At 42.7% G+C, this 16,299-nt stretch overlaps 1 protein-coding gene across 2 annotated transcripts in view; it reads right to left on the reverse strand.

Moving 5' to 3' along the window:
- GREB1L (GREB1 like retinoic acid receptor coactivator) overlaps window positions 1-16,299 on the reverse strand; it is a 294,440-nt gene that overhangs the window by 199,644 nt on the left and 78,497 nt on the right. For both annotated transcript variants that reach the window (XM_030212882.1, XM_030212875.1), the window contains exons 6-7: window positions 14,136-14,312; window positions 11,212-11,334 (exon numbers count right to left, since the gene is read on the reverse strand). In XM_030212882.1, the coding sequence (XP_030068742.1) occupies window positions 11,212-11,334; window positions 14,136-14,312 (300 nt within the window). The remainder of the gene's footprint in view (window positions 1-11,211; window positions 11,335-14,135; window positions 14,313-16,299) is intronic.

Genomic DNA, 16,299 nt, shown 5'->3' on the forward strand with positions numbered 1-16,299 from the left:
AATTTACATATGAACCTGTGTGCTCCACCAATGTTTGCCCAACTCCACTCATGCACATGCCCATCAGCAAAGTAGACCCCATGAAGACTTTGCAATGTATGCTTGCTGGTAAAGCGTTAGTTATATGTATAAATGAATAGAATGCTAAGCAGCATCTTACAGAATTACCTTCATAGTGCCTTGCAAAAAAGTCTTCACACTACAGTACATTTTTCACATTCTCTTGTCTAAAAATACCATATATGCCCTAAGAAGAGGCAGATGAGAATTAATGTGGATAATACACATTGGGAAGAATAACACAAATCATAATTACCTGACAGGGTCCACCTTGGGGGTCAGCACCCAAGAAAAAGATCTAGGTGTTGTAGACACACTGAAATCTTCTGCCCAGTGTGCAGCAGTGGCCAAAAAAGCAAAAAGGATGCTAGGGATGGCGAATAGGACCAAGAATATTATAATGCCTCTGTATCACTCTATGGTGTGACTTCACCTTGAGTACTGCATTCAGTTGTGGTTATTGTATCTCAAAAAAGATATAGCAGAATTAGAAAAGGTTCGAAGAAGAATGACCAAAGTGATATAGGAGATGGAACTCCTCTTGTATGAGGAAAGGCTAAAGAGGTTAGGGCTCTTCAGCATGGAAAAGAAACAGCTGAGGGGAGATAGGACTAAGGTCTACAAAATCCTAAGTGGTGTAGAACGAGTAGAAGTGAATCGATTTACTGTTTCAAAAAGTACAAAGACTAGGGGACACTCAATAAAGTTTCATGAAAATACTTTTAAAACAAACAGGAGGAAATATTTTTTCATTCAAAGAATAGTTAAGATCTGGAACTTGTTGCTGGATGATTTAATAGTGGTTAACTTATCTGGGTTTAAAAGAGGTTTGGACAAGTTTCTGGAAGAAAAGTCCATAATGTGCTATTGAGATAAGGAAAAGCAATCTACTATCCAATTTGAACGTGTGCATTTGCCGATGGCCACCCCTAACCTGTTGGGGTCAAAAGAAATGAAAAGCTGGGTGGACTCTCTATGGGCTTGAATCCACTCCATATAGAAGGCAAAGTCTCACTTGCAGTCTAAAGTATGTAGTACACTTTTGCCAGAATGGACATGAGGTTTTGGAAAAAATGATGAAACAATTGACTGGTTAAGATGGAACTCCAACACAACCTTTTCTAATTCTGCTGTATCTTTTTTGAGATACAATAACCAGAACTGAATGCAACACTCAAGGTGAAGTCACACCATGGGGCGATACAGAGGCATTATAATATTCTAAGTTTCCATGTAGTAACTTAGGATGTATGCGGAGGACTCCTCTGTTGTGATTAAATTTAGTACACAGTGGATGAGCTACCAGGGTCTGGAGCTCACTGACTGAGTTGACGTGACCGCCACCAGAAACACAACTTTCCAGGTCAAAAACTTCAGATGACAGGAATACAGAGGCTCAAAAGGCGCTTTCATCAGCTGGGTGAGGACTATGTTGAGATCCCATGACATAGTGGGAGGTTGGTTGGGGGGCGGGGGGGACACTGTCATCAACAAACCTCTCATGAAGCGAACAACTAAAGGCTGTACAGAGATGGACTTGCCTTCTACACATTGATGATAAGCGCCAACTGCACCAAGATGAACCTTTTCAGAGATGGTTTTCAAACCTGACAGTGGGGGGCACTCAAGCAGTTTTTGTATAGGGCAAGAAAAGGAATCTTAAGGCCATGCCCTCACACCAGACGGCAAACCTCTTTCACTTAAAAGGGTAACACCTCTTAGTGGAATGCTTCCTGGAAGACAGCAAGATATGGGCAACACCGTGGTATGCGAATGACATCTGTTAGGTTCCCTGTTGCCTGAGATCACTGGGAAGCTGAGGTCCACTGGGCCACTCTCAAGTGGAGCTGTTCCATGGGAGTGAAATGGTGTAGGCCATGTGGCCCATCAGTCTCAACATTTGTCAAGCTGAAATCTGCTGACTTTTATGCAGTCTTATTTTTGCAGTTAAACTGGCCAATTAACTGGCCAAGTGCCGACTCTACCCCCGGAATAGCCCCAAAATAGCTGTTTTTTCAGTTTAGCACTAACTGGTTATTTTCAGTGGCACTAACTGGTTAAGTAACAAACTCAGTTGTGAAGGAGATGTACATAAGCACAACTGGCATTCGTTCTGGCCAAAGATTAAATCTTTAGATTGAAGAGGTGTTGCCTCAAGAAGCCCCCCCGGCTATATATCTTCAAAGCTCACGGGGGCTGGGCTGCTTCATCATTGGCAAACACCTCCAGGCTATTAAACAATTCAATACCTGGTCTGCTGGAGCTGTTTGTTTTTCTAGCTGAGATTGACGCAGACCATACGACCCTGAAGCAGGTGATGAAACGTTGGCCACCGTTGGTCGTGGTCGCACTCAGCGTCAAATAAAGAAAAGACTGGACCCCTACAAAGATAAGTAGCCTTTAAGTTTAATACTGCATATACTCATACATTGAATGAGAAGTAATTAGAAGATATAAAAAGAATAGACAAAAAAGCTAAAATTAAAAAAATTAGAATGTATAGGGTATTGAATTGTTTAATAGCCTGGAGGTGTTTGCCAATGATGAAGCAGCCCAGCCCCCGTGAGCTTTGAAGACATAGAGCCGGGGGGGGGCTTCTTGAGGCAACACCTCTTCAATCTAAAGATTTAATCTTTGGTCAGAACGAATGCCAGTTGTGCTTATGTACATCTCCTTCACAACTGAGTTTGTTATATAGACAGCAGAGTTAGAAGGAGATCGCCTTCAGAATTTATTATAATTGAGTAACTGGTTAAGTGCCACTGAAAATTAGTAGTTGGCCCCCAAAATCAATTTAACTAACCAAAGTTCATTTCTGGCTGGTTAAATCACTTTGACTATTGACCCCCTAACATGTTTAAATTGGAGTCCAGGGTCATGTTCCTCCCAGATTCCACTAATATGCCTACATACTATGGGCTCCTTTTACCAAGCTGCTGTAAAAAACTGCCTTAGTGCACCCTTATGCAAGTCTTTCCTGTGTGCTAAGGCCATTTTTACCGTAGCCGTGAAAAAGTGATATTTTCTATCTTTTTTTTTAATATATGGTTATGCACTAACATTAGCATTGACATGTGGCCATTTAAAAAATTTACCATGGGAACACTTACCACGTTGACTGTGTGCTAACCAGTTAGTGTGTGGTAATGTAGATGCACTAACTGATTAGCAGAGGCACACACAATCTCCACCCCTGACACGCCTCCTCAAAACAAAATAATGAAAAAATAATTAGCATGTGCTTAGCACATGCATGCCAAAACTAATGCAGAATGCTTTAGCGCATCTCGTGTTAGGCCATTTTTACAGTGTTAAGCACACATTAGCACTTAAAGCAGCTTAGTAAATGGACCTCTAATTAAACTCTGTGCATATTTACAGAATAGTGCTTAGGCGGCTTTTCAACATTTACATGTGTATGTGCAGACATGCACACATATACACAAACCCATTTTACATGCATAATCAGCTCATAAATGTTAGCACCCACTTTATAGAACTACCCTCCTTGAGCTTAGAGTTTTTTTTTTCATATGGGTGCTGCATCATAATGTAGCGAAATGTACCCTTATACCTATTCTTTTGAGTTTATCAAGTTGTTTGTAACATTACCATCCCCCTTTTCCCCCTCCTTTTTTGTGGTAATCTGACCTTGGATTTGTGCAGTATTCTATTGTCAAAACATTTGTATAGGAGTTTATGTGCATTATATATATCCCTGATGGAGGCATGAATGTCAAAATGTGGCCATGTCAGATTTTGATTTTGATTCATGTTCTCCAGATTAGCTGTATATATTTCAAGGATTTTTATTGAATGAATGAATGTTTAAATTGGAGTCCAGAAAGAAAGAAGGTACATCATCAGATATAAACACTTTCTAACTACCTATGATGGAACAGTAAATAAACTAACACTCATCAATATTCTTCCCAATTTACTACATCTTCCTTCCTGATCCCCCCCCCCCCACCAAAAAAACGAGATGTCCAGCGTGTGTGGCGAGGGGAGCGCTCCCGTCAGTTTAGTTGTATAAAAGGTGGCAACACCCTAAGAAGCAAAGGGAGTTGTTTACTAAAGCTTAGCTCGAGTTATCTACAGAAGGGCCCCATAGGAATAAAATGGGCCCTGCTGCAGATAACTCAAGCTAAGCTTCAGTAAACAGGGGGGAAAAGTTAGTAGACACCTACCCTTTACCAATCCATGGCTGTTACTGTTGCAGAAGGGGTATTTTTGTTGTTGCTTTTTGTTTTACCAAGTATTGAATTAATATGTTAAAGATTCAGCAATGAAGACTTTTTTGCTGTTGTTTCTTACTCTGAATTACTTTTTGAATATTTCTGTGGTTATTTCATCTAGATAGAGTATATTTAATTGATCTACATAAACTCCCGCTTGAATTCATTCTGAATTGCATTTTTAGAGAACAGAATGTGAAAATTTTACATGGTTGAGAAGACTTACAAAGCACTGTTATGTACTCTTTCCATACACAAACCTCCCCCCTTAGCATAGAGACAGGGAAAATAACTCTCAGCTTTTCAACTCAAATCCCTAAACAGTCCCATATACACAAGCACCCCACCACCACCATTTATACATAGTCATCCTCCCCTAAGTACTCACACCTAACTCCCTATACAGATGCAACCCTGCTACACATTAATCCCCTCCAAATCCCATCCACACACATCCAGCCCGTTAAGATATATCCCTACATCCCACAAAATATACAAAGCCACAAAACCACCAAATTACTCTATGCTATTTCTTATACACACTATACCCCACAGTGCCACTCACGCTCAAACACATCCGGTACCTACAAATACATAACATACCAGAAAACTATACCTCAAATACTTACCAACCCAAAAACACACCATCTATCCATTCCCACTAGAGCTGTATCGAATTGCATATTTTACTATTTGACCAAATACGAATAATGGATATTGAGCTTTAACATTACAAATAATAAAAGAAGTTACGTGAAATCAAAGATCAAGTGTTTATTTCAGTAGGATTTAGCACATAGAGCCCTGGATTATTCGCATTCAAATTTAAATCACTATTTGGACAAATATGAATAATGTATTGGGGCCAAATCAAATATAAATATTCAATACAGTTCTAATTCCCACACTCCCAAACGCCTTGTACATAGATCCCACACGTTCTTATGTCTGCCATATAAATGTATCCCCCCCAACACAACTGCCCCATCATCCCCCCTCCCCACATACACACAAATAAGGAAAATAACTTAAGTCGCATAATGCAAACTACCACAGCTGCATCATTCACCTACACACACAACAATACTTCCAAAGAAAGAACACCTCACATAAACCTGCATTGCTATTCTACCTGTCGGTCTACCTGTTTTTAAAAATACAATTCTTTGTATTTTCTCTATTTTTATAATTCTGATATTGTAAACCAATGAGTTTTGGATGAAAATTAGTGGTATAGCAAGTTTAATAAAATGAAATTAAAATGAAACCAAGAGCAATTCTAATAGAAGTTCAGTTTCTATCACAACCAAATCAAGTATGTGCATTACCCTTGTAAAACATCTGGTCAAATTGGGAGCCAGATACCGACTTTTGCTGTCTGCAAATATATCCAACAGAAAGGAACTTCATATGTAGGAAAAAAATTGAACTATCCCATCTTTTGACCCCCTGTGACACCTGAAGACACTGAAGACTTTAATCAAGCAGGGGGGTATGAACTGCTGTGTACAGATACAGGTAATATGGTGTCATTACTACAGGAAGATAACAGATTAAAAGGGGTTGTTGATTGAGATTTAACTATTCAACCCCTGTGAACAGAAAATAAAGGGAGGGGAGTTGATAAGGGCAAATCAGCAAGGAAGGTATGAGCTCTCAGGTGTGAATTCAAACAAAGGTGTTTAAATACAAGGTTATTTGCAGCTTTAAACAAAACTAGATACCTGTGTGTTCAACATCTCAACTAAGAGAGAGTATAAAATTAACTAGGATCCAGATAAACTCTTTGTTCCTCTCTCTCTCACCCTGATAAGGAATGAGCAGACTGGATGGACTGTGCAGGTCTTTATCTGTCAACACTTACTATGTTACCATGAATACAATGTAGGTCACAGATGAATCCTACTCTCAAAGGCAAAGGCCATCTGAACACAGTGACAGGCACAATGCTATGCTATCAGAGGCTCTCAAAGATGCATTTAATCAGCTGATTTAATATCAGTGTGACCACAGGAATCCAAGCATGCAGGGTTACCATATGACTGGGTTTCCCCGGACATGTCCTCCTTTCGAGGACATTGTCTGGCGTCTGGGCAGTTTTCTTAATTTTTTTTCTTCCGGGTTTCTGGCAAGGCAAAGCAACATGCAGTCGCAGACATATATGTATGCACCAGTAGAGGTCACGGTCATCTGATCTATTGGCATGTGTGTGTGGCTGAGCCACCTTGTACAGCAAAGATCCTCCTCTGCACGCATCCAGCAGCTGCAGTCAAGGACACAGAGTGAAGGTCATCACTGCATTGGACTCCAACTTGTCGGGATTTGGGAGGGTCAGTCATCGGGAGTCGTCCTGCTGCAACTGTCACTGGACTGGGTCTGGTTCACTGTCACATGATACCTCCTCCTCCCCCCCCCCCCCCCCCCCCCCCCGGTGACACACACCAACAAAGGTAGCAACCATTTTATTTTTGTGTGTCCTCTTCTTTTGTCTCTGCAAATATGGTAACCCTAAGCAGACAAGCCTTCTACACCACCAGAACCAATTGGCAACAGAAAAGTTGCAGCCAAATGACATTCTGCACACACACCACAGGCACAGTAACACACAGACGTAGGTGACTTAAGAGCTTTTTATTAAGGAGAGTAAACAACTTAAGATAGATTTGGAGCACCTTTCAATCTTGGCCCTGCTGAAATGGGCATTATTAGATTTAGTTCATTTTCAGTAGGGTAGATCTCAGGAAGACCGTGATCCACCTTTCTTCCCTGAATTTGGTTCTGAACTTCTGACTAGTACAGGTATCTGGAAGTTATCATGTGTCTCCAGTCAGAGAAATGGGCTGAACTGCAGCTATGGAGCTACCAGCCTGACCGAAATGCATTATTGAAAAATAAAAACAGAGTTCTTGGCACTGCATGTTTAAAACTCCAATTGGAAAGACAAAAAAAACTTTTACTTTAACAGCCTGATTCAGGATCTTCAGTTTCTGCAGAAACCAAATCTGCAACTGACACTGGTTGCTTGGTTTTGGCAGTAACTGAAAATGAAACTGTCTCACCCCACTTCCTCCCCAACATTCGACAAAGAAAGCCCCCCCCCCCCCATTGAGCCCATCCCTCTGGTGGCGGCTCCCCTCATTCTCCACGCCACCATCCCACCTTAGGAAGCCGTGGTGATCCAGTGGCCTCTTCAGAGGCAGGAACAAACCCCACTAGATCCTGCATTGTGCCGCTGCTCCATCACAATGGTTGCCAATACTTCCTCTGTCCATGTATTGGCATTTTTGGCCAAAACCCGAACGCGGAATTTGGTCCGGTTTCAGTACCAAAACCACAGAGCGAATCCCCCTTATAGTGACATAAAACCAAGAGCTAGAAAAATTGAAAAGAATCATTAAAGATATACATCCACTATTCCAGGAGGATGAACTGCAGAGATATTCCCATTCCCACCAGTGCAGGCCTTCCAACAGCCATCCATCTTAAACCCAGTGAAAAGCAAGCTCCCGATAGAAACTGAAAAAGAAGTGAGTGGCACATATCCTTGCAATATATCTAACTGCAAACTATGCCAACACATTTTACAGGATGCCACAGTCATTCACAAAGGAAAAACATTCAACAATGTAAAAAGTGTGAAGAAGGGTGCTATATTGGAGAAACAAGCCAGATGCTAAAGACGAGATTTAATGTACAAAGACATCACATGAAAAATGTCAATGCCAACCAGGACGTCACCGCTATGGGGTCAACATTTTACAAAACCAGAACACTGTATCAATGATTTCATGGTGAGAATACGAAAAGGAAACCTTAAGACAGCGGTTCCCAAACTGTGCGCCGCAGCACCCCGGGACGCCACAGCGAACTCTCAGGGATGACACGGCGCATCGCTCCCTACTTTCCGCTCCCGCAGGTCCAGCATCTGCCACTTCCTGCTTCTTCCCCTGCAGCTGCTGCAGTGCTTGCAGATTACATTTTCGAGCCGTCTGTAATTCACACAGGCAATGCAGGGACTTCCCTCTGCCACGTTCAGCCTTGCAACAGGAAGTTGTATCATAGAGGGCAGGAAGCGGCAGACTGGGAAGGCCCCGGAATCAGTGTTGCCAGGTGGCCGGTTTTACCGCCCAATTGGGCGGTTTTCCGCGACCCGCCGCGGGAAATTTTTGCCTGCGGCGGGTCGCGTTTTTTTGGGCTTCTTTTTTTTCTTTTCTGCGGTTTTCAGGCGGTTTTTTCGGCCGCGGGGGGCGGGGTTAGTGACGTTTTGGGCGGGGCCGATGACGGGGGAGGCGGGGCCGACGACGGGGGAGGCGGGGGAGGCGGGGCCGACGACGGGGGAGGCGGGGCCGATGACGGCGGGGGCGGGGTTGATGACGGCGGGGGTGGGGGTGTCAGGGGCGGGGTTTGAGTTTGGGCGGGTTTTGGGCTGTTTTTAGGCTGGATTGGGTGGGAAAAAAATTTTCCACCTGGCAACCCTGCCCGGAATGCCTGTGTGAATCGTGGATGGCCAGAAAATGTAAGCTGAAAGCACTGTAGCGTCGGCAGGGGACGGAGAAGGAAGTGGCAGTGATCCTGGACCTGCAGGAAGGAAGGTAGCGAGTGATGCTGGATTTAGGGAAGGCAGAGGCGTGCTGGTGTGTGAGGAGGGGGCTGCAGGGAGGCAGAAGTCTGCTAGTGTGAGAGGAAGGGGCTGCAGGGAGGTAGAGGTATGCTGGTGTGAGAGGAGGGGGATGCAGGGAAAGAGAGACCCATGGGGGGGGGTGCCGTGAACTGAAAAAGTTTGGGAACCCCTGCCTTAAGACAATCCATGAACGTAAGACCTTTGAAGTCAAAAATATTAAATATTTTGACACCCACCAGACAGGACTTAAAGATCTGGTTTTCTAGCTCATTGTAAACCATAAAATTCTTCTGCTTTGTCACCCTCTTACCTACCATCCATCTCTCCCTGTCTCTCATCCACCCAGCTCCTCCTGATTCTCACCTAACACACCCAACCCTCTTCCTGTGAGACTGTCATTGAAATGCTTTTGTGTTTCTCTTATATATACTGATATTTGTCAACATTTGCTTATTTCTGATCTGAAGAAGGGTTTTTTTTTAATTTGTACCCCGTGCTTTCCCACTCATGGCAGGCTCAATGCGGCTTAGCTACTTATTTGTACCTGGGGCAATAGAGGGTTAAGTGACTTGCCCAGAGTCACAAGGAGCTGCCTGTGCCTGCAGTGGGAATCGAACCCAGTTCCCCAGGACCAAAGTCCACCACTCTAACCGCTAGTCAAATATATTTTCTTTGAACCAGCTCATTTAATGACCTTCTTGGACTCTAAACTGGTCCCTATCCCTCCTCCCCTGTTATCTGCTCCTTTAACTTCTACTCTGTAATTTTGTAAGTGCTTGGGAATGATCTTCCACTATTTTCTTTCAATGTTCAGTGGCTGCCAGGACCTCTTGCGACAATCTCGCAAGATTGCCACAAGAGGTCGTTGCAACCATTTTGAGAGCAGAGCCAGCATGGGACGGAACAACAGGAGCAACAGGGACTCACTCCTGCCTACACCCCTAGAATGCCAGAGATTGTAAAATAGGCCCAAGGGGGGGCTCCTATAGTTTGGCAGGGGGGGAAAGCAATTCCTATTCGGGAGGGAGGGAGGGAAGGAGATAGACAGGAAAAAGCAAAATTTTCAGCTTCCACTGAAAACAAACTGTCAGTTTTGGCCAAAACCGAAACCATGGCCGTTGCCTATTGACCGAAACCAGGCAGAAAAATTATTTTGGGTCAGTTTCAGCACAGTAACTGAAACCGAAATTTGGTCAGCCTCTAAGGAACTTATTCATACCCTGTCACCTGCCTATCCAAAAAGAATGTAAACCAAGATGTCCTACCAGTAACAAAATCCAAATACATTGCTCAAAACAATGCTCAATCTAGATTTTTCTTTTCTGAACCTGTGGAGCCCCTACTAGAAAACACGTATCTGGCCTAACCCAGGCAAGCCTGTGAGTGCTGGCTTCCAGTAACTTCAGCACAAACATTTCTGTACTGAGAAGCTGCATAATCTTCACAAAGTTTAATTTACAATTTTCTTGACAAGTTTAAGACTTTGCAGCTGATGAGGCACAGACTTTGGGAAAACCTCCAAGGCAAGGTTCCCTGAAGCTTCCTTTGCAGCATATGCCCAATTTGCTATGGGCTAATAACAAGAGCTAGAAATGTATGGATAGTAGTCTCTAGTACCCTGATGGCGAACCTATGACACGCGTGTCAGCACTGACACGCGTAGCCATTTTTGATGACACGCGGTGCCACCGCAGTGTGGTCCGCCCTCCCTCCTCGCTCCCGGAAACTAACCTTAAAGCCTCCTTTCACGTCGCAGCAAGCAGCAGCAGGGCAGGCCACTCCTTCCTTCCGTGTCCCGCCCTCGCCTGACGTAACGTCCGCGAGGGCAGAGCACAGAAGGAAGGAGGAGAGGTCTGCCCTGCTGCTGCTTGCTGCGACGTGAAAGGAGGCTTTAAGGTTAGTTCTGGGCCCGGTAGCAGGTGGAGGGGGGGGCCCAGCGACCTCGGGTGGGCAGCGATCTCGGGTAGGGGGGGGGCCCGGGGGCGGTCCTAGTAGATTTTTCTCGAAGTGACACACCACCCGAGTTATGCTCGGTTTTTTTCGCAAATTTTGACACACCAAGCTCAAAAGGTTGCCCATCACTGCTCTAGTACAACTCACATACAGTTTCTACATTTTTAACACTGGGCAGATTTGTACAGTATGGTTGGGAGTGTGAGCCCAAGGCTTTGAACTATGCTTTCAGCTGCTGTTATGGGCAAGTCCTAAAAAAAATCTTGTTAGACATATGTAAACAGGAGGGGGTTACACATATAAGACAAACTGCAAACCACACAAGAATCTGTACCGTACCTGTCTGTGTGAACCCTGATTTGTAACCATTAGCTGTTCCATTTTCTGGAGCCGCAGCCGGTGAAACTGAAGGATTTGGTTTAGCAGATTGACTTCCAGCAGGTGATTGTCGACTTCTACATTCTAAAAGTCAACAAGCTACATTTTACCATGATGGGCCCGATTTAAAAGGTCAGTTATACTCAGTAACGTATTCACAAGTGAAGAGGCACTGCAAGAGACATCTTTTGTGTACACTGTAAAGTCATTTTATGCATTCAGAGAAAACTGCCACGCTGAATGCATTTTCCTAACCAATCCATACGTAACGATTTCTTATATAAGAGGCATCTTTTGCACAACCTATACAATTACTTTAAGGGCCTCATATTCAACCAGTGGCAGTTTGCATTTTTGCTGACTGCCACCATTGTTATGCCCAGAAATTCAATGCCAGGACATGTCTGATCTTGGGCACTGAATTTCCAGGTTTGCAGAGCAGGATAAAGTACAGCTGGTTAAGTGCAATATAGGACACTGCATACAGATAGGACCGCATAAAAGTCAGTCCTATTTATGCGATTACCTTGGCTGGTTAAGTTCTGAATACCGGCACTTAACCAGCCAAGTACTGACTCCACTCCCAAAAAAGCCAGCTAGAGTTCCGTGCTAACTGGACATTTCTAGCAGCACTAACTCTCCAAATACTGGGTTGCAAAAACAAATTGTACAGTAGGAAGAATCTTCTGTGCATAGTGTGTTATTTTCTAAACCACTACATAAATGGGCTTTTTGGGGCATCACCTTTCCCGTCTGTAGGAAAAACTTAATCCGGCCAATATTCAGCCGGCGATGGTCAGCATTTTTTTCTTTGGCTGCTGACGGCTTATTCCAAGATATTCAAACTGGCACTTAAATGTTTATCTTAAATAAATATCTAAGTTCTGATTTTATAAAGCCGGGCTATAAATGTCTAAACCTGAAGAACATTCAATTGGAAAGGAGGTGGGCTCCACGCGTGTTTTGAGCCGGCCTAAATAATGAATGTTTATTACCCATTTCAGAAGGGGAATGTTTTTGTCCTTACAGATCAATGCTGGGATTTACATCTGCTATCTAGGGCAGTGTTTTCCCAAGTCCGGTCTGGAGTACCCCTTGCCAGTCAGGTTTTCTGGATATCCACAATGAATATGCATGAACTTGTCTGCATACACTGCCTCCATTATATACAAATCTCTTTCATGCATATTCATTGTGGATATCCTGAAAACCCCTGATTGGCAAAGAGTACTCCAAGACCAGACTTGGGAAACACTGCCCTAAGGTAATTCTTCGGTGCTTGATGTCCTCATTGAAAGCCAAGGTCAAGAGATAATGGGTTCTATGGCAGTTTCAGACAAAATAAACTTTTATGTTTCCAACATGGCTAAGATAAATATTTAGATTCAGGCAAATAAGCATTTTTGTTACTATTCCAGAATAAAAACATTTGTGTGCCTATTTTGACCCACTGATATTTTAAACATTTATTTTTCTAAAATGGATGTCCATGGCACACATAACCAGCGCATAACAGTCTCCTTCTCCATATATTTTAAAAGAGACTATATGTCAGGAGATCTTATTCTAAAATGCTAGCAGAACTTAAGACATCCCGATCTGGATATCTCAATTCCAATTCGAATGGCCTTTCTAAAAGATCACTCTGTCAAATTTATGGGCCAACAAATTCATGAGCTGAGAGCTACGCCACACTGATGCAAAAAAAAAAAAAAAGAATATGGAAATAAGCTGATATTTTTGACAGCAAGCAACTGTCAGAAGGTATGGACCAAATTATCCGAGGCCAAACTGAATTGGCTACATTTATCTTCTCCAAATGGCCACACGTAAAAGCAAGAAAATCAATCTGATATCCTAATGTGTGACTAAAGCGTTATGAAATGTCAAACCCACCATCTCTAAAAATTCCCTAAAATCTTGAACCCTATTATTCAACAGACTACTACTACTACTAATCATTTCTATAGCTCTAGCAATAAGTTAATATCCCCCAGTTTAATACAGGAGCCAAACTTTACCAAACAAGATAGCACAAACTCATATAATGAGTCTTTGGTGGCCAACCAGCTCCCAGGGCCATGATAAAATCAATACGCTTCCTAACTTACCCTGTAGAGATGTATCTGAAATTTCACAAGCAATTACTTCTAGCCCAGGTATCTTGAGTAGTTGGTTTTGTGTTTCCCATTATGTTTCTTGTCTTGGAATGTTTGATATGATATTGGTTGTGCTTAAATATTTTTTTTTGTTTTACTTTAGGTATGAGTGGAGGAGTGGCCTAGTGGTTAGGGTGGTGGACTTTGGTCCTGGGGAACTGAGGAACTGAGTTCAATTCCCACTTCAGGCACAGGCAGCTCCTTGTGACTCTGGGCAAGTCACTTAACCCTCCATTGCCCCATGTAAGCCGCATTGAACCCTGCCATGAGTGGGAAAGCGCGGGGTACAAATGTAACAAAAAAAAAAAATAATAATAATAATCACTGTACAGACCACAGCTGAACATATACTGTTTCTACAACAGAAATGTATGCAAAATACAACAAAACTAAAGGAAAAGGGGATAAGATTTGACATACTGCCTTTTTGTGGTTACAATCAAAGCTGTGTACATATTATATACAGGTACTTATTTTGTACCTAGGGCAATGCAGGGTTAGGTGACTTGCCCAGAGTCAACAGGAGCTTCTCCAGTCAGTCTTCTACACCATACACACATCTGAGAATAAAACCTGACCATGCAGTATTGCAGTTCCAATGAAAGTGAATGATTTTATTGGAACGTGCTCGAGTGCTAGTCTATAAGATGCTGGCGGCCTCTGCCTTTTTTTATTCGGAGTCAGAAGACTTCTCTTCGACACACCTTTCCACAGCGTGCTACTCACCTTTCCAGCAGATGAGCGGTCCTTTTGACAGAGCTCCTTGGGAGTTACGCATCAGATAATATTTTAAGTGCTTCTGCTTCTTTGGCTGAGTTGTTAGCTTCAGATTAATATGGTTGGAAAACTCGGTGAAATATCGAAATCCTCTCTCCCCACAGCCAATGCAATTTCCAGAGAATCCTGGAAAACATTGACATGATCTAGCCAGACAGGAAAACAGAAGTGTGCAACGTCTCTGTTCTAGGTTAGTTTAATTACTTGATGTAAGGGCTGTTCATTAGCACTCAGCAATTCTCACATTTTTTATAAGGAAAAATGTCAGGCAGCAAATATTTTTAAGCAGAGTTACCAGATGGCTGCAGGTCATCAGTGAGGGGCTTATTTTACCTTGGTGTTGACCCAGTGCATGGGGTTCTTATAGTTGCAATGTCGTTTGGCAGTGGGGGTGGGGTGGGGGTGGAACAGGACTACAAACCTGTGCACATTAAATGGGATGTGAGGTTTAAAGCAGCAACAGTAGACAAACATTTCAAATTATTTGTTAAATAGTATACTCCTGCTAATTATGTTACTAAATAACAATTCCTGTAACCCAACATTGTTTCATGACAGCTCTTCCATTCTTCTGTCCATTCTGCTTCTGTTTGCATGTTTTGGGTTATGCTGACACCCTGCGACTTGTGCTGCTCAGGGTAACTGAAGTATCTGTAAAGGTCATATAACCTCTAATCTCATGGGACTAATGATGGACATGACCCATTCCCTCTAGGCCAGGGTTTTTTTTTAAACCCAGTCTGCAGGACACATCTAGCCAGTCAATTTTTCAGCAGGCCCACAATGAATATGCATCAGATAGATTTGCATACAATGGGAGTAATATGTAAATTTATCTCATGCATATTCATTGTGGATATCCTGAAAACCTGACTGGCTGGGTGTGTCCCTAGGACTTTGTTAAGAACCCCTGCTCTAGGCCCTTTGGGATCTTTTTGCTCACATTCCCCAGCTCAGAATGTAAGCTTTACCATTTTGGCTATTTCTAGAAATGTCTAGTCAGTGTGGGTTTGCTATTGTCCCCTTTCTCCTGGGTAAGATATCCCCATTTTAAATATATAACCCACTTTTATCTCCCTGTACTGCTGTAAGCAGCACCTACATTCAACTAAAATTATCTGCAGAAAGACTCATCATACCTGTACTGACCTAGAATCTGAGCAGCACTCAGCTTCAGCCTTCTACAGTAAATTCCCTGTTTATTCAATTGTAATAAAATTGTTTGAAATCAAGAAAGTGAGTCTTCTCATATGAATATTGATTGGATTTAACTTGTCTAGCAAATCATCCAGTGGCTGTTAAGACAATATACTCATGCTCCAGAGGAGATATTCTAAATCCACTTTGCTTGACAGCCCCCTCAGCTCACATGCCTTCTTTCTAATAACATAAGGCAGGAACAGCGATTAAATATGGGCCATCCTTACACAAAGACACAAAAATGCAGAACAGTGAAGTCTCGATTATCCGACCTAAACGGGAGCATCCCACTGTCGGATAAATGAGAAGTAAGATAATACAGAATACAATGGAAACCCCCTCAAACAATGCAGAAACAAAGTCAGTAAAGGCAGGGATTAGGCACATAACAGTGGTAAAAGTAGGGCTCCAGGTTTGGAAAATGGAAAGAGAAGCCTCGTGACATCACTAGGGGACTGTTACATATGCCAGCTGGTCAGATCAGGGAAAGTCAGATAATCAAGACTGTACTTAAGAGAAAACTAAAACAAATGCTACATTATATTTGTTACTTTTTCTACTGCACTACTTTTGTGCAACAGTTGCTTTTAAAGATTCTACATCACAAAAACTCCCACTTTTCACCTCCATCAGCAGCTCCAGATCTCCATTATGAAAAGTCTATTTTCCTTTTGTCTCATGCATGCAGAACTGCATGCAACATGCTTAAGAGCAGGGCTTCCCAAATCAGTACCAGGGACCCCACAGCCAATAGTGTATCCAAGATACCCACAATGAATATACAAAGATTCATCTGCACATTAGGTCTCCAATGAATGCAAATGTATCTCATGCATATTCATTGTGGATATACTGAAAACCTGACTGGTTACAAAAGTCCATGAGATAGGTTTGTTTTATGACTGGCTACTAG

This window comes from Microcaecilia unicolor, chromosome 1, assembly GCF_901765095.1.
Source record: "Microcaecilia unicolor chromosome 1, aMicUni1.1, whole genome shotgun sequence".
NCBI lineage: Eukaryota > Metazoa > Chordata > Amphibia > Gymnophiona > Siphonopidae > Microcaecilia > Microcaecilia unicolor.